Source organism: Heptranchias perlo, chromosome 20, assembly GCF_035084215.1.
Source record: "Heptranchias perlo isolate sHepPer1 chromosome 20, sHepPer1.hap1, whole genome shotgun sequence".
NCBI lineage: Eukaryota > Metazoa > Chordata > Chondrichthyes > Hexanchiformes > Hexanchidae > Heptranchias > Heptranchias perlo.
Window position 1 is genome coordinate 47603222 of NC_090344.1, and position 19542 is coordinate 47622763.

The 19542-nt window shown below is 43.9% G+C and overlaps 1 protein-coding gene across 7 annotated transcripts in view; it reads right to left on the reverse strand.

The window, feature by feature from the left end:
* Positions 1-872: 872 nt before the first annotated feature.
* slc4a5a (solute carrier family 4 member 5a) overlaps positions 873-19542 on the reverse strand; it is an 85453-nt gene continuing 66783 nt past the window's right edge. For 6 of the 7 annotated variants that reach the window (XM_068001259.1, XM_068001261.1, XM_068001258.1 and 3 more), the window contains 6 exons: positions 16801-16873; positions 16044-16112; positions 14916-15089; positions 12658-12822; positions 4174-4244; positions 873-2200 (listed from right to left, as the gene is read on the reverse strand). In XM_068001259.1, coding sequence (XP_067857360.1) covers positions 2035-2200; positions 4174-4244; positions 12658-12822; positions 14916-15089; positions 16044-16112; positions 16801-16873 — 718 coding nt within the window. In that variant the 3' untranslated portion in view covers positions 873-2034. Of the gene's footprint in view, positions 2201-4173; positions 4245-7117; positions 7215-12657; positions 12823-14915; positions 15090-16043; positions 16113-16800; positions 16874-19542 lie in introns of all 7 variants that reach the window. The other variant, XM_068001262.1, reaches the window with a different exon arrangement.

A 19542-nucleotide genomic window follows, 5' to 3' on the forward strand; every position in this document is an offset into this window, starting at 1 on the left:
GGGGCTCTATGGCCTGTCCTGCTCCTATTTCTTATGTACCCTGTTATGGACTCAAACCCACAAGCTTATAATCCAGAGGTGGGAATAATATCGACTGTCAGTAAAGCTGCCCATTTATTCAGCCATGATGTGGAGATGGCGGTGATGGACTGGGGTGGACAAATGTAAGGAATCTTACAACACCAGGTTATAGTCCAACAGTTTCATTTGAAAATCACAAGCTTTCGGAGACTTTCTCCTTCGTCAGGAGGCTTTCTCCTTCACCTGACTAAGGAGAAAGCCTCCGAAAGCTTGTGATTTTCAAATAAAACTGTTGGACTATAACCTGGTGTTGTAAGATCCCTTACATTTATTCAGCAGCAGTGGACTGCATTTTTTTTGAACCAAGGTTGCTCACGTGAACAGGGTGTTGGCAAATCATGGAAACTTTTCCATGCTGGTGGTGAGCTTTGTTTGTTTAAGGTGGCTTTATTTGCACACCTGCCCGACGCATGTCAATTAAAAACCAAAGGACAGAAGGTGAAGAGTGTGCAAATGTCCTGGGGTGTTTATTGTTCATTTCCATGAACTCGACTCCAAGGAACTGGTATTGTTGATTTTCATGCAAAAAGGGCCACTGTGAACCTTTAATTTAATTTCAAAATCCAAATCCCAATCCCAATGTAAAGGTCGGCAAAGTGCACTTTCACTGTTTGGCGCAGGGACCAATTCACCTTCTGTCTGTATCGACGGGCAAAATCGGCGAAGGAGAATTCTTTCAGATGCAAACAGCTGAAGGAAAGTCCATTGAACAGGAGCAGGCGCCGAGGATAGGGCGCAGAATGCATTTCAACTCCTCCTCGCAGTACACGTTGGGAAGACAGTGGTGAGTGTTTTATTATTTATTACAAGTATTTTATTTATCTTTCCTTCCAAAGTTGTTTCGCTGGTAGAACTGAAAGTTATCTGATCACAAAACCGGGTTCACTTTTTTGATTTGGAAAAAGCATGAATTTGCTCGCGGCTAATTTCAACTCATTTTTCTTTACACCAAATTCAGGATAAAGTAAAACCCGAAAAACCAGAACGCCTTATCGTGCGAACACACACCACGTTTCTGGTCCATTTCGTTTGATTCCTCAAGTGTCTGAAATGCTGCCATCAGCACGAAGATGGACTGCCAGCAAAACCTTCACAGCATTAATCTGTCATGGATGGGTAATTTCTACAGAGAATTGTCATGTCAATTAAAAAAATTAAATTAAAAAGGGAGTAGGGAAAAACATGGTTGATTTTTGTGGAGCAATCTTAATCTGCTAAGAAAAATCATTAACTTTGATCAGCAATTCCCACTTTTGTAGCACTTAATAGGAATAAAACATCAATTAGAAAAGCTAGAGTCCAGGAACTTTTGACAAGCGACATTAAAATCTACTAGATAGTTAACAGCTGCCTGACAGACCATCTGAATTCCCTCCACTTAACACACTGTGCAATATAATTAAAAACAACTTGTTTGTAAAAGCAATAAGTCGCTCTCATCAGTTTTGCAATCCTGTTGAAGTGAATGGAGCAAAACTTGCTCTTAATAGCATTGCTCTTAAGGAGAAAATCTTGCAGGCAAGGCAGTGGCAAAGGAGCTATTTACATAAACAATGTTTCAACCACTTCACAACATCAAATTTAAATGTCAAAAGAGAACTGGTTTTAAAAGTTACAATTGCCTCAAAGCAATTTCCTAATTCCTGCAATGTGTTGGAATACACTGCAGTCTTGTCTAACTGTTGTTTCCTAATCTTTAATAATATCAATGTCCTTTAAAAACATATTTTATACAACACAGCCAAAGCACGGCATAGATGCACAGAAGTCTCCACTTGCGGTAGATACTCAGATCTGGTATTGTTTCTGGACATTGTGCAGTTCTCAGAGGGTTAACATACAGAATACCGTGGCCTTGATCTGTCAGCCCATCAACAGTTCACGAGGTCCACGTGCTAACAAAGTGTTCCTGACACGACCTGTCGTTACGTTCTAAGGTTACAGCAGACCAGGCTACAAAGTGGTCTCGCTGCCAGTGTCTCTCGAAGCCTTCTTTGTGTCTGTGTCATCATAATCGGACTCCATTTCTATCTTGACCTGAGGGACTGAGCAGATGGCGTTCCGCGAGTAGTTGAAAGCAGGGGAGGGTGGGCAAGAAATCTTGAGATGTAAAGTTATGCTGTGGAGAGAGATGGACAGAAGAAAACATTACTCCCTTCACATACACACATTTTTATTCTAAAATGTTCCCTTGAGGGCACCTCAAAGAGCTCCGGTGGGAGAACCTTCACCACACGGACTGCAGCGGTTCAAGAAGGCGGCTCACCACCGCCACCTTCTCAAGGGGCAATTCGGGATGGGCAATAAATGCCGGCCTCGCCAGCGACGCCCACATCCCATGAACGAATAAAAAAAAAAGTCGCACTGCCAGGTTTGGTGCAGAGCCTTGTCGACAAGAAAAGTCCCAGACTCGATCCCCGGTCTGTCCTGAGTGAGCTGGTCTCAGCCAGGGTAACAGTCAGAGCACGAGTGCTCACCTCAATATTCCAGGACAGTGAGGTCAGAAATCTCCTGAGTTCGAACGCCTGATCTCGTGATGCTTACTGAATAAAGGGTGCGTGGACAAGATCAGGTTGGACTGTGATGGACTGCCATGGTTGATTATGCCTCTATGAAGTACTTTGGGATATTCTTCTACGTTTAAGCCGCTATAATATCAATGCAGATGACTAGCCTGCTGACGTTCACCTATGAAGAATGACCACCTTGAGGTATGAGAAGACTGCCAGCACACATGGAATCAAACACCAAAATGAGTCAGCACCTTCAAAAGAGCAGATAATGTTTCTCTTTTAAGTCGGTATTTTTTTCTCCTTCTTGAGGTGACCCCCCACAACACACCTTTGCTGGAGAACAGGCAGGTGCGTGACCTCCAAGTGATCTGTAGCTAGCAACTGATAGCACGAGTGCATCCTGGAATAACTCTCCCTAGGTCAGGATGTTCCTGGCCTCCTTCCCCAGCAGAGACTTGGAATTATGCAACTGTCGGAGCTAATCCAATCAACTCCTCACCCGACATCCAGGAGTGACCCTTTAGCTTAGTGGTTGCATTCCCACCTCTGACATCAGAAGTGCAGGGGTTTGAACCTGCTCCAGACGTTAAATGACAAAGGGGATAATGGTGCAAGGGGGAGGGGGGGTGATAAGGGGGTTTTATCACCATCTTTTTGCCTTGCACCATCTTCACTTTTATCATTTAATCACTCCTACCCTCCACCCTATCAGAAACCTTCCCTTTTGTTCTTTCCTCCCCCCCCCCACCTTTCCCTGGCTCTGTATTGCTTAAAAACTGTTAACTCTTTAACTTCTTCCAGTTCTGACGAAAGGTCATCGACCTGAAACATTTACTCTGTTTCTTGCTCCACAGATGCTGTCTGACCAGTTGAGTGTTTCCAGCATTTTCTGCTTCTATCAACTTGTCCCATCCTTTCATAATTTAAACGCTTCTATCATATTGCCCTGTGATCTCCGTTGTTTAATTTTTTTAAGTCTTATTATTTGTATTTCCTCATACCAAGCAGCCTCCTTATGAGTGTGCTTTGGACTCCTCCTAAAGCCTCAACATCCATCCTACAGTGTGGAGCCCAATACTGCACACAGTCCTCTCACCTGAAGTCTCATTAATGTTTTATATAGGCTTATCATTACCTTGTGGCTTTTAGGGATAGAAGTAGGCCATTCAGCCCCTCAAGTCTGCTCCGCCATTCAGTTAGAGCATGGATGATCTGTACCTCAACACCATTTACCCATCTTAGCTCCATATCCCTTAATACCCATACCCAACAAAAATATTCTTTATTTTATATTCTACACCTCTTGTGATAAAACCTGGAATTCCATTATTGCACTTTACAACCAATGAATTACTTTTGAAACACAATCACTGTTACTTGGGCAAGTGGCAATTTCTTTACTGTAATACAAACAATTAAAAGAATTTCAATGTTTCTATGTTCTGTACTCTGGGCACACAGAAGAATTCAGTGGAAGCAGAAATCTGGTCAATGCAAAACCGTGCACTCGTATTTGGAATCTCGGCGATGCTCTGTCTCATTTAAAGAAAGGGTCAAAAAAATGAAAAGCAGCGAGTACCTGCGGTCGAGCGAATCGGAGTTGCTTGGCGACGTTTCAGCATGCATAGCTCCAGCTAGAGGATCTTTCTCCTGGTAACCAATCACATTCACAGGTCAAGGGAAGTAAAGACATTAAACAGACCTCGTGTCGTATCTCTCAACTGGCCGTGGTTCCATTGAGACATCCAATGTTAAACAGCACCATGGAGAATAGTGAAACTCATAAGTTTGGCAAAATCAGCTGACTTTCTCCATTTATGGAAAATCAATGATCTCCCTGTCCCGCCCCAAACAAACCCTCTTCCCCCAAAAAGCTGTTGAGGCTGGGGGTCAATTGAAAATGTCAAAACTGAGATTGATAGATTTTTGTTGGGCAAGGGGATTAAGTGTTACGCGACCAAGGCGGGTAAATGGAGATAAGATACAGATCAGCCATGATCTAATTAAATGGCGGAACAGGCTTGAGGGACTGAATGGCCTATTCCTGTTCCTGTGTTTCAGCTGAACTCTACCCTGAGTTCCAGCAAGTCAACACACTGCAGGTCGAGAGGGATCCACTGTTCCCGAGCAAGCTGACTGAAGTCATTTGAAGTGAAATTCCTGGTTTGGGGGGAGGTTTGCTGCCCATCGGGTCCCACGGGGCATTGAAACCCCTCGCTATGTTATCATCTGAGTCAAGGGCGAAAGGCTGGGATGTCGTTAATGACCAGCGTGGACATGCAAAAACAGTTTGATGAAATGACTGATGTGGCAGAACAAAATTCAGGAAGAGTCATGGGGGAGGGGACAATGAGTCAGACCTTCCATTCATGGTTTAGAGTAGATCGTTTTTGTAAATCAGTAAGTTGTACTTTGTGGAAAATTGGCACATGAGAAATATCAAAAAATGCATTAAAGCAAATCCTGGTCCCTCCCTCTGGGAAGACATGGCTTCACCTTACAATGTCCCCACAGCGATACAGGAAGGAAACCTGCTGTCTTTACCCAGTCTGGGCCGAGATGTGACTCCAGCCCCACACCAACATAGTTGACTCTTAACTGCCCTCTCAAGTGGCCTAGCCAGCCACTCAGTTGTTTCACCACCTTCTCAGGGCAACTAGGGATGGGCAAGAAATGCCGGCCTTGCTGGCGACGCCCGCATCCCGAGAATGAATGTAAAGATACAATCAGTAGGCACCATGTTGGGTTGGGCCACTCGGCCAGGATAGTGCAGCATTAGCAGAGGCCCTCGCCCCCCTTTCATCTGCTTTTCTTCCAGCAAAAGACAAAAATAAATTAGGAGAGATTAAAAAAAAAACAAAGCTTCGTGATGCTTGATCACAACGTCTTGATTTGTCTTATCTCTCCTGCTCCTTTGGGTGTCCCACGTTATGGGCCTGTCCCTTTAGCTAGGATCTTAATTTTCAAAAAATAGAAACAGAACACAAATGCTGGAAATGCACTGCCAGCATCTGAAAGAGAAAGGTTAACAGTTCAGGTGAAACTGTTCTGAGGATGGGTCCCATCGAGAGTCCTAACTCACCTTTAAGATGCTGACTCTGCATTTTGAGCAATTTCTGTGTTATTCCAAAAATAAAATGCTCCATCACCAGTTGCTTTCAATTGTAACAATTCCCTGTGAAACATCTCATTCATTTGTTTCACCCTTTGATTTCTTTCAAATTGAGAAACCTTGGTGAAGCTCCAAAGCCCACAGTGTGGTGCAAGTTGAAAGAAGTAGGAGAGAAGATGAGGTAAATTAGCAAGTAATGATTAGGTGGTACTAGAAAGACTTGAGGGAGGGAAGCAGTTTGAGCTGCTGGGAAAGAATGAGTTAACGAGGAGTCTTGATTTCAACAAAGTGTGGATGCAGGGAGGAGGAAGAGCATTGGTTTGGCATGTCTGGAGTTTGGGAAGAATGGGGCAGAATGGCTACAGAAATATCAATTCTATGGAAAGGCTGGAGGTGAACAGCTCTGAAAGCTAGTGGAATTATCAACACAAGAGTGAATGGTAGTGTGATTTCATCTTGGTATTAGAAAGTGTGGGTGAGATACGACGGTTCTTCTTTCTGAACCCTGTTGATTCCAAAGCCCAGAACTCTGCACAGTCTGTCGCTAGGGTGACCAGTAAATTCTTGTTGTACGTCAACGTGTTTGTGACAGAGTTCCAGAGTGGGTCCTGATATTTTGTCGAGGTAAGTCTTTCAGAGAAGACAAGTATCACATGATTATGGTTGAGATCTGAATCTAATTTGGTTCCCACAACAAAGTATTTTTTCTATCTGCTTTCTGTGTGCATTATTTTATGGTTCACCAAAAACATGGTAAGCTCTGTAAGCTGCAGGCCGCTACAGAACTTCTTAAGAGAATTTGTGGTTCCCAACGAGCTAATTTTTGCATTTATGAAATACAGTATAATCTTCATGTTGTGATCTAAGTGTTAAAGCTTGTTCTTCATTGTCTGAAGTTTACTGGTGTATTTAAGAAATATGCAAATCAAATTAATAATGCCTTCAAAAAGTGAGTGGCAACTGTCAAGTAACACACGATGATAAAATGAGAGATTTCACAGTGTCATCTGCTAGATTTGTGAAAGCCATTTGAATTCGCTGACCTCAGCCAGAGTAGTACTGAGTTAGGACAATTAGCTTCAGTGCCCCAGGGCTCGACAGGGGGGAAAAGTAATCACTTTTGCAAAGGGCCCGCGGAACGACAGTCAACAAAAAAGGAAGGTAGGTGGGGAGAATAATTAACAAGGCAAAGAAATGGTTAAAATCAGGTCAGAATACCAGTAATTAAGTGAGTGTGCTGAAAGATTCAGTAGTTAATTTTAGATTGAGTAGAGATGATTAAATTGTTGAAGTGTTTTAATGAGATGAAAATGGTTATTGGCTTTAAATGAATGGAAGAGACGAGTTGATTAGTTGAGTAACCAGTTAAGACATCTGATAACAAGCAGCTGTCGTTGAGCACATTACTCACGAGCAGGGCTCTGGGAGCCATTTTTCTGTGGTTCAATTTGTTCCAGAGGAATCTTTACTGGCGCTGAGGGAGTGAGAGCCTTGGACTGGAAGGAAACCTGGAAGTTCAGGCAAAAGGTTTAGGACTTCAACATATACAGCATTGTTATCTTGAACCTGGCAACAAAGTGAAGTGACAAGTATCTTGAAAGAGTAGAAAGTCATGGTAATCTGAAGGTTTGTTCTCAAACTGTCATCGCTGAGCCAAGCTACCGTGCAATGGGATGGGAGAATGCAGTTTTGTACCTGGTGATTTTCCACATGACAAGTTGATGAGTACTGAATGGTCCTGGGAATAAGACCAGACTGCAATCTAATTTCAAGGTTTGGATGATGACCAACAACCTCAGCTTTGCTTTTCAATGTTGTCATTTAGTCCCCTTCATACTGACACCTTCCACCTGTGTTTTTGGGTACAAGTTCTCATCCAACTTTCCCTCTGTTTTTATTTCCCTTTTACTTTTGCTCCCATCCCAAAAGGTGGTAACTCGTGCTGGGCTGTGATTTCAGTCGTGATGTCCAGTTTCAAGTACCTTGTTGAAGTGGCCATTCTTGACATGTGAGCCTGGACCTTCAATGAAGGCCATGACAACTGTGTTGGATTCACTGAGCACCAATTCGGATTGGGAAACTTGGCCACTTTTTTCTTTCTCTTAGTCTGAGGATGAGAAGGCTAACTGAAGAATCTTTGACTGAGATCGGTCAACTTAGCAATCACCAAGGACCGAATAGCGAGTGCAGCCCATGTTGTACATTCACCTGTTGAGACATCAGGAGATATTGGTTGAATCCAATTGTTGAATCAGCAGTGTGGTCGTACCAAGCAAAGCCTAGTTAGGACCTGCTAAGTTCAGGGTGCCCTGTACCTCATTTTATAAAGAATAGGAGTCACCCATGTACAGAGGGACAAAATGTTCCCATGTGCTACACTGGGCTACAGGTATTCCTGTCGGGAAAAAGGAGAGGCGGCTACCTATGGATTCTGAAGTTAATTTTCGTCTCTTAAATTTTGGACCCAGGAATCCGTGGAATCCATTGCCAGATAGTAATGGATAGCGCACTTGGGGGGAGATTCCAGCCTTGGGGTAAATGACCTGCCTGCTCACTGGGTGGAGAGGTTTGAGTGGGCTTGGACCAGTGCTTCTGTTTAAATTGTGGTCAACTAAGAGGTTCTGATCAGTGTACAGAGGTAAGGACCCACCAGTGCGTCGTCTTAAATGCAATATTAAAATTTGGGTTTAAGTCGTAGTGAATCTACATTACAAGCACTGTAGCCAAATCAGAAGACTGAAGGAACAAGAAAAGTCATCTCGAGTTAACGACAATTACAGTTGTAACTTTAAAATGTGCCCTGTGAAAATATGATTGTCAAAACTATTGTCAGTTCACCAGCATTGCCTGAGACCTTTCTGCAGGTGATCTTCAGAATGGAAGCTCCTACGTATCCAGGCTGAAGACCATCTTGCTGTGAGAGGTGTTAGAATGGACAAAAAGCAAATGGAACAGTTGGCTGAACATCTTCACATGGATGAGCGCTGATTACAGATGCATCATAGAATCATAAAATTCTGCACTGCAGAAGGAGACTATTTGGCCCATCACACCCATGCTAGCTCTCTGAAAGAACCACTCACTTCGTTCCATTCCCCTGCTTTTCCTCACACGCTGTAAATTAGTCCTTTTCAAATGTCTATTCAATTCCCTTTTGAAAGCCATTATGGATTCTGCTTCCAGCACTGTTCCTGTTCGGGCACTGCATGTACTAACAATTCACTCCTTAAGTGAAATTCCCCTGACCTGTCCCTTCATTTTTTTTAATGATGATCATGAATTTGTGCCATTTAGTTACCGACTCATTGATCAGTGGAAATAGTTTTTCCTGATTTCCGTCATGAAATCCTCTCAAAAGTTTGAACATCATTATCAGATCTCCTCTCCTCTTTCTTCCAGAGACTTGAGCACAAAATCTAGGCTGACACTCCAGTGCAGTACCGAGGGCGTGCTGCACGGACGAAGATGCCGTCTTTTGGATGAGACGTGAAGCCAAGGTTCTGTCTGCCCTCTCGGGTGGAAGTAAAAGATTCCCATGGCATTTTTCGAAGAGGAGCAGGGGAGTTCTCCCTGATTTCCTGGCCATTGCCCTTGACACAAGTGACCTGGTCATTACCACATTGATGTTTGTGGGATCTTGCTGTGCGCAAATTGGCTGCTGCGTTTCCTACATTACAACAGTGACTACGCTTCAAAAGAACTCCATTGGCTGTGAAGCGCTTTGGGACATCCTGAGGTCGTGAAAGGCGCTATATAAATACAAGTCTTTTTTTCCCTTTCTTTTTGTTGCAATGAAAAGAGCCCCAGTTTCTGTTGTTTCTCCTCACAATGAACGCCTCTCATCAATGGTAACAATTTGCAAATAAAGGCCATGTTATGAGTTGATCCAGATGTGGGTTTAAGCCCACAGGTGGAGGCAATTTGAATCCCTTCGCTGGCTGTGAACATCTTGTTTACTATATAGTTTTTAAAATTTCTGATGCACGTAAAGTTCTGAGTGACCCCGCTTGTGACAGCTTAGAAATCACTTTGCACGGTCAGTTTTTCCAGATAATTGTTCCAGTACGTTTTAAATTTCAGTGAAATGAGTGGGCTTTCCTTGTACTGATCAGGAAGATTCCAGATTTTGTGGTGGAAGAGGGTACCTGAATTGGCCTCTGTCCTTGGTGAGCAGAGGGAAAAAGATCAGCCAAGGTTCCCACTCCCAACAGTTACCCAGTGATTGTGCTGAGAAGTTTATATGTGTGCACGTCAGGCGAGGACGAGATGAGTATTAGCTGTGAGACCCTCAGGGAAAATAACCTGCTCATACCCAGCGCCAATGCTAAATGATCATAAATGATGACTTGGGTGAGGGAGTGGAGAGCTATGAGTGCCCATGGACCTGTGTCAGCATTTTCTCTACCTCTCCTCCTTTTAAGAAGCTCCTTAAAACCTAACTCTTGGTCCTAATGTCACCTTCTTTGGCTCGGTGTCAATTTTTGTCTGATTACGCTCCTGTGAAGCGCCTTGGGACGTTTTGTTACGTTGAAGGTGCTGTATAAATGCAAGCTGTTGTTGTTCTGTGGGGGAGGGAAAAATGCTTCGATAGATTCTTTCTAATGCACCAGTTTTAAGTGAGGGACGGAGTCATTTTATGAATGAGTAGTGAACTCGTCATACATTGGACTTTGCTTTTCGCTTCGTGCTGTTCCGTGACCAGCAGAGTGCACTGCAATACAAGTGATGCTGCATTTACCAAGGGATAATCTTGCATTAAGAGGCTTTCCATCTTCCGAAGCATCAAGGCAGGAATCCAATCCAACTGTGGGGATAGATTACATGCAAACTAATGGATTCCCGGGAGTGATTACAGACTGCAGTTTAACTTAGGGATTCAGGCTACTGCTTTCAAATAAGGCCAGGGTATAGTTCAATATTGTTGAAATACATAAACACTGCTAAGTTCAGGGGAAGAAGTTCAGATTTAATTTTATTTGAACAAATGTTGACTGCAAGTGAGCTCCACACGATTTACAGTGAAGAATTAATGTTGTGTTTCCTCGAACACATAGAATGGATGATGCGTCCAGAACTTAAACTTGGTGGTGGGTATAACAGCAGCATCACCATTGTCACCAGTTGACTATTGTCCGAGCGATTGTCCTCCACCGCTCTTTATAAGGCAGGGACATGAACCTTGGTGTTGTGTCCACGGTGGATATTTCATTGACTTGTTCTGTACGGCAGCTGTGTTACGGTTTTCAGGCTGAGGATTAGATCTTTGATGACATTTCCCCCCCATCGGAGGTCCCTCTGACCCTCCTCCAGGGGCTCATCAGCCCAAAGCCGTTGGCACTTTCTGGAGGTGACCTGGTTACGTAACCTGCACTCGGTGTTGACCAGTCCCAGGTAGCACCATTTACTGTCATTGCTGTCGCAGGTTTTAACACCTGACTGGACACGAGGGGAGATTGTACTTCCAGTAGGTGTGCCTGAGCCTATGATAGATCATGTCAGAAATAAAACCCAGTGCATCTGCTGCCGCGATGCCATTAAAAATGCCAATGTTGAGTTCCCTAAATTACTGGGTAAAGGCAATGCGGATATATTATCAAAACATCAGACAAAAGGTTGCAAGTTGGATTCTGATCTCTGGTGAAATAACCACAACACCGATTGGATTGACTTCCCTCTGGGTGAGGGACGATTAGTTCCTCATCACCATCCAGCGACTTCTGCCGGAGAGTGGACCCATGTGGGCATTGGATGAGAAGAGGATTGGGCCTGGCTGTGATAACCACTGTAATCGAGTCGCGTGACGACAATTGCTGTCTCGGCTCACACATAAAGAATCGCTACTTTGGACAAGGTGTGAAAGGGCTGTCGGTTACCAATCGAACAGCGATCAAAGAAAACGTCAACGTTCAGAATGGAAGAAATGTTAGTTTTCTACATCCTACGCACTCCCAAGTCCTTTACAGCGTGGGCTGAAGGCAGAGTCAAGTTCCCAGCAATCTGCTCAATCCTTTTCACCCCTAACTTCACCAGTACAAGATCCTCCATTCCCTGTGCTCTTGTGGCTGCTGAGTGAGATTTAAAGCTTTTGCTTCAATTTTAGAGGAACATAAATAACTTGCCTGCCTTTACATGTCTGGTAGGTCAGTTTACCGTGTGTTCCGACAGTACAGGGTGATTCCAGTGCTCAGTGTTCCCTGTGAGTCTCGCTCTTCATTGGATACACTGCATCACAGAATCACCCCCTCATGCAGTTGTGCAGTGAGTTTGCTCGTAGGGTTGTGATGCAGGAATTCTGCATGAGGGGGCTGTTGGCTAAGGCTCTGGGGGGGGGGGGGGGCGGCGGTGGGTGGGGGAATGTCCTGATCTAGGTTTCGTTGTGAAGTTGTGAACTTTTTAGGCTGTGCCCAGTCAGTTCTTTGGTGGGGGCTGCTGAAATGGTTCTTGGGATGACTGTGGCAGGCAAGGCAGAGACTGCACACCACCCACTCAGATTGGCATATATCGCACCAGTGCTTTGCCAGGATCCAGGTGCTTGTTGAAGCAGTTGTGCTTTGCCACAGCACAGGGTGATGCGTCTTTCCTGCCCAGTAGTGAGAGCTGTGATAATCTACATGTGTCTGGAGGTTGAGCCCAGGAAGTTGGTGCTGACTTATGGGTGGTCTTATGGATCCCACACTTTAAAACTCGCCAGTATGGACCCTAACTGGCTTCAGAGAGGCAACTTCAATCTGATCAGCCGAAGCCAGGTTTCGGGTGCTGTAACTAAGTCCTTTGGATCAATGGTCGTGTGACTGGCGTAACAGTAGCTGTGTGGTTTCGTACCAGCGCTTTTAACAGCTTGTTTCCGATTGTGAATCTGTTCACCAGGAGGGTTGAAAGTTACATTAAAAATACAAGAGTGTAAATCAGATGGAGAAATGGTGAGTATTTCAATGCAGCTGTGTTGCTCACCTCATTGGCACTATCTCTGTCTTGGTCTTTGACCTTCAACTTGTTTTTCTTCTTGTCATCAACCTTCTTCTTGTCTTTTTCGGGCAGGATGTCATCTAACCATGCAAGGTCATGCTGGGAGAAAACCAGGTCTAGCATCTTCCGCACAAGGATCAGTGCAAGGATCTAGCGTGTTGGTGAAAATAAGTACAAGACTTTGCAGGTCAACATTTCTGGAAAACTGTTACAAACTGCTGAACTAAATTAACATGGAATGCAATTCTTCCCCAATCACAGTATTTGCAAAGTTTAACGATTGCCAGAGGGAGCTTTTGTCAGTAACTTTTTCCACTTTCATGTTTAGTGTTTGAATTCCAAAAAGCAAAATTGAAAAGCTTGTAGAAACTGGATGTGTGGGGTATGCCATGCAATGACGGAAAGAGACTGTTCACGATGACCCACATGAGCAACTTTGTATTGTGACCACATTGTTGGACGGAGCCTGAAGCTGTGGGTTTCAGTAGTGTCTGAAGTAAGCTCCTTTCTTCCCCCAACCCTGATCTAAGGATGTTCACCAGATGGTGACTTGAAGGTACATTCTTGGGTCTGGCCATTTCGTGGCACGGCACTTGGGTTTATCAATATGCCGTGCCACCAGGCAGCCTCTGCAGAAGCCTTCTAATCCTCGCCATGGTGAGGTCCTGTTCCTTCACCACTGCTTAATGTTTCTTAACAGGAAGCACATGTTCTCCCATCCCCCTTCTGCTGTGGAGCTCAGAACAAGACCCTTGCAGAGACTCCGAGCAAGGATGTCCGTGATAAATGGAAAGAGGCAAATGGAAATGTCAAATTGTAGAATCGAACCAAAGCAGCCAAAATAAAAACTATTCCTCTCGAGCTCAACTGCAAAGTGAAACATTCACTGGGTACAAGTTCACACCTATTTGGGATAAAGAGGAAGAGTCTAATTACTTGCCCAACAGAGTGTGAGTAAGAAAGCAAGCAACTGAGTTTATATGGCACCTTCTCAAGTCCTTAGGATATCCCGACACTCTTCACAATCAATGAATCATTTTTCAAGAGCAGTCATTGCAACAACAGTAGACAGTAAAAATATACTTAAAGCTAAATAATTTACACATGTGAGAGCACAGTGAGGTGATTGGGAATTGAACCGGTTATACTTCATAGAATCGTACAGCACAGAAGGAGGCCATTCGGCCCATCGTGCCTGTGCCGGCTCTTCGAAAGAGCTACCCAATTAGTCACACTCCCCTGCCCCACAGCCCTGCCAATTTTTTTTTCAGGTATATATCCAATTCCTTTTTGAAAGTTACTATTGAATCTGCTTCCACCGCCTTATCAGGCAGCGCATTCCAACTCGCTGCGTGATAAAAATGTTTCCTCAACTCCCCTCTGGTCCTTTTGCCAATTATCCTATAAATTACATTTCTCGTATCCGTGCTTAGAGGCCAGTGTTAAGCTCCAAGCCTGGAAATGGCGCTGTTCTCTGATTTAGATCAATGCCTCATGAACTTGCAATCTAAACATGGAAACCATTCCCATGTTACTGCAGTTGGAAACCATGTAAAATATGGACTGGGTTTGTGGTCAGAGTCAAAGCCCCCTCAGGAGATATGAGTGTTTACTTTGATATGACTGGATTTCACTAACAATTGCTGGATGGCATTGTTCTGGCTATTTTTGGAGTCCATCTGGGGTTAAAGACATGAATGCCTGTCTGCATATCTGACCAAAATATGTTGGCTTCTCCAAATGTGATTCTAATTTTGGCATTGTTTTGATTTCTAATTAACGTCTCGAATTTAAAATTCTCATCCTTATGTTCACATCCCTCTATTGCCTAGTCCCTCTCTGCCTCTGTAACCTCCTCCAGCTCTACAACCCTCATGGAACTCCGCGTTCCTCCAATTCTGGCCTCTTGCGCAACCCCAGTTTCCTTCGGCCCACCAATGGTGGCTATGCCTTCAGCTGCCTAGGCCCTAAGTTCTGGACTTCCCTCCCTAAACCTCTCCTCCTCTCTGCCTCTCACTCTCTCTCCTCCTTAAGATGCTCCTTAAAACCTACCTCTTTGACCAAGCTTTTGGTCACCTGTCGCAATATCTCTTTATGTGGCTCAGTGTCAGTTTTTGTCTGATGAAGCGCCTTGGGACATTTCACTACTTTCAAGGCGCTATATAAATGCAAGTTGTTGTTGTAATTTAAAGCTTGCTTGGGATGCTCTAATAAAAAGCTGTAAAAGACTGACCACCTCTTACCATGACAGGAAAAATGATGGCTGCTACAGTGGACTTCAAGACCCAGAGAACAGTCAAACAGATGACTTGCACCACGGTGAACAAGTGAACTCTGCGGAGGGGCACGTGACGAAGATAGGTGTAATCTGGCTGGTGTTTGGACGGCATCAGGAACAGTTTGCACCGATCCCAAAACTGCAGAGGGAAATTTTAACAAAGACAAAACTCTGAAATCGCAATACAGGTGATCCAACTTAAGTTGTTCATTTGCAAAGTATTTTGTTTGATTACACACGAGGGGATTGCCTCAAAAATATCCTGTACACCTTCTGGCAGTTTCAACAGTTGATGTCGTGAATATAAGATGATGTTAGCTCGCCCTCTGTGCACATTATATTAAAAGGTGTAAGCAGGAATGAACGTAGAGCCAGAATCCAGGTAACGCTGCTGAGGATGGAGGGTCAGCGGCTGTGAGAAGTTGTACTGCAGTGAAAACTGTCAAGCTCTGGTGTTCAGCCTGGCTACGCTCTGGGATCCATCTGGGATTAAGGACATGAGCTCCTGTGTGCAGACCTGACCCACGAAAGTTCACTTATCCAAATGCAACTCGAATTTTGGACCGCTTCTAAGTTGTAATTTGGAGGATTGATAAACTGGTATGTGTTTTACTGTTGTGATTTATTTTATTATATATCAGAGGGTTGGAGCCTGAGTGCCAGTAGCGATGGGAGGGGAGACGAAAAAAAGGAAAGTGTGACAAGAGACATGGAGAGAGAGAGAGAGAGAGAGGCAGACAGAAGAAAGGAGATGGAGGGAAGGAGAGACTTGAAGAAAGAGAGAGAAAATGAGATGAAGAGACAATGGCAAGGTGTATGAGAAACGTAGCAGAAAGAAAGGGTGAAAGATAAACACAGAAAGCAGGAGATAAAAAATAGAGGGGGTCGGGGGGTATAAGCACAGAATGAGGGAGAGAATGTATTTGTCCATGAGTAACCAGAGGAGTCAACTGGTAATTCAAAAATCCAGAGCATCTTTCCCCTTATCCATTTTTCCAGTGGTGGTAATCTGACTGATAACTTAATGCTAACGATGCTCGTTCATCAAAGGCAATAAAAGAGAAAACTTCAATGAATGTAAGTACAAACCTACCTGAATACCATTTAAAGAGGCCACACCCATATAAAGGAAGACTCCATATAGCACTGCCATTGGAATGTACTTGGAATGAACAAAGGAAGTCATTAGTGTTGGATAAAAGTACATGTCGCTGCTGAAGACTGTTAAAAAAAATGGTTAAAATCAGAGATTATCCAATCAAATCCTTAGTGGTCCTATTCCCAATCTGTGGCAACCTAATTCTCTGGTGGTATATTGTGCCAATGTGCCAACATGTACTTCCAGCGAGTGGTAAGATGCAGGTGTGGACCTGCAGTTCCTCCTGTTGAGCCTCCGATCTCGGCTGGTGGGGAGAGGGAGAGAATGTGCGACAAACAGGACTGGGGACCGTATGAGCCATTTAATTCTCTGATGTTGAGTTCCAGTGCCTCATTGACAGAAAATTGGGATCAGACCATATGTCTGTGGTAATAGTCTTCATTAATGAGACAAAAGTTAAGCAAAGAGAAACGTACGACCAACTCTGCCACATACGACTGGTATCTTAATCGGATGGTTTAACGAGAGCATCAGCTAATAAATACAGCAATGAATTCAAAGATGAGGCAGAAGCTAGTGAACCCATCTGTATGTTCATTTCTTGCTTGGATAACTATGAATAATACGATGGCAACCCTTGGTTCCATTTTTTAAAAAGCACAGACTCCCTCGCGATTAAAGGAAGCAGGTTTATTAAAAGCGTCACAATGGAATGGTTCAGGTTGGTTGCTAATCTGCCTGAAAAGCTTACCTTCAGAATTGGAGCCAAAAACACAGAGACTCCTGTCAGAACAAACACCGCAATACCGGTGAACCTTTGCTCCCTGGGAAGGGAAAGGAAAGATTTAAGAGCGATGGAATGTACAATAAATCGTAATAGACTACCGTCCATGTCTTGGGTCCCCTGTCTGCGTTGAATTTTATATCAAGGGCATTCTTCTCTCTCTTTCTCTCTCAACAACTTTCCTCCCCTCCTCTCTTGAAGGCATTGACTTCTTGTGAACACGCAGTTCCACAGTCACAGATTGCCTTCCTCGACTCTGTTCAAATAGCCATTATTTATGTGACAGTCTTGACCGTGAGTGTGGGCTGGGTATTCGATTGTAGGAAGTGTCACAACAATTTTGTCCACATTATCAGTCGGGGCCACTGCAAAGCTATCAGATCCAGGAACACTGGCTGATATCTCTTCCTCCTCCCACCGCCCCCCACACCCCACACCCCTCCCCACCACCTCAGGGACACTGAGGCCAACTGTAACACCCCTGTTGCTTCTCTGGCTGAGATCAGCCAACTCGGCAATTGAACCTGGGACTTTCCTACTCTGTATGGCTCAGCTATTCACTGGCCAAACTTGTTGATCCATTGGGGGAAGCCTTCTTTTCTGAATAGCTCGGTCTCGAAGGGGTGGTGGATGAATACTGAGTAAATTGAAAGCCAGCAATGGCTCAGTGCCGGAATGAGTTCATGGACGTGAATTATGCCCAAAGTTACAGAATCATAGAACTTTACACCATCATGCCCGGTGCCAGCTCTGTGGAAGAGCTATCTGTTTCATCCCCTTCCCTGTACCCTTTTAACTTCAGATGTTGGCAACCTCCGAGAGAAGAAAGGTTCAACATGAATCTCCTGCAACAGCAGCCAACTCTCAGAAAATAGATCACTGAATACTTTGACTTGACTGGTACGAGTCGATGCATTGGACGAGTTCCTCTGGCTGTGTTTGCGATCAACATACACTGCTCAGAGACTGAAGATAAGCGGAGTAATTTGTATGGATGATGCATATATTATTTACTTGCTGATAGTCAGAACTGAACGTTGTCTCCTCATCAAAAAAAAACCCCCACCAAATCTGCCTGATAGCATCATTCTGCATAGAGCCTGGACACTGGCTAATTTCTACATTATGTGCTGTCTTCTTAGCATCAGCATGGACCAGTTGCTTTTAATCAGACTTGGAAAAAACCATAAACTACATGTTGGACGTTTGTTACGGGGAATGTTGATACCGAGGAAAATAATTCTCAGGATGCTAATTGTCCAAGTATTCCATAGAGTTTTGTTGAAGAGAAACTGCTAATTTGTACTGCCGAAAGTGACACATGGGATTACTGGTGCCTCTCCTATCTTGTATAGAGCTATGCTTGATATATTTTGCTGGATAATGAATGTTGGAGTGTGGGCTTTTGCCTAAAATATTTACTCCAGTTCACAGCTAGGTGGCAGTACCCATAATCAATCCAAGTTCCTTATTAAATAAAATCTTCATCCTTATTCTTCACTGTGTAGGGGTCAGCTAGTCCAAGTTTAATTATTAGCCCCTAATTCTGGTATATCGTTCACTGGAGAATATGTGAGGTGCTCACCATGTTCTCCTGTCATCTCAAAAGGCAGAAACTAGCAATCTGCTACACCAGTGTGTGCAAGCTCAAGTTATTTGGTCAGATTTATCAATGACTAAAAGAACATACAGAAGCAAAACACAGCCAGTTACTAAAACAGTTCAGTAACCAAACTTGCACAGTACGTGAAAGGGAAAAAAAGACCTGCAAATGCTGGAAATCTGAAACAAAGTCAGAAAAAGCTGGAAACACAAAGCAGCACCTTTTAGAAAGGATAAAAAGAACATTTTGAGCGGAATGTTCGAAGGAACCGACTCGGAATGTGGAAAGAAACAAATAATTGTGCAATAATAACAACATAAAGAGGAATGCTGCCATGAAGTGGTTTTCAGAGCAGCGTTGACTGAAAGAGGAAGACTGTCAGTAAGAACTGCCAGCAGTTGTCACTTAACATCAAGTTCTATCCTCCTCTTGGGTGGTTTCATTTGGTACTACTTCACAGAGTTCTTGGATGAAGTCCTGTATGGATTCACTGCAGAAAATGCGTAATGTATTCCACAGAGGCATCCTGTTCCACACACTTCTATAGAGTTGGACCTGCACTAATCAGGGTTACACTTGGCTTTTTACCTGTCTCTTGTGAGTGGTTAGGACCTGGAATGCACTGCCCGAAGGGGTGGTGGAGGCGATTCAGTCATAGCCTTCGAAAGAGAATTGGATAAGTACTTGAAAGGAAAAAAATTTGCAGGGCTACGGGGAAAGGGCGGGGGAGTGGGACTAGCTGGATTGCTCTTGCATAGAGCCAGCACGGACTCGATGGGCCAAATGGCCTCCTTTCCATGATTCTATGGTTAGTTGTCTCAAGAGACAAAACTGCAGAACTCAACACAGTCTTTCTGTATGTCAATCATCATACTGTGAAGTAGACATGTTGAATGGAGGCCTTTGCTGAAGTCACTCTTGCAACTTTCCAACTCCACAATCTGCATAAAATTCATATTCGCTGGGTTCTAAACAGAGCCCCTTGAACGAAGATTCTTAAAAAAAAATTAATAGAAAGGCATGATTTAGCCTATGGGTAGCTATCAATTGATTTTGATACCTGGCTGCAGAGTGCCCTTATCTTGATGGAACTTGCCAATGATTTG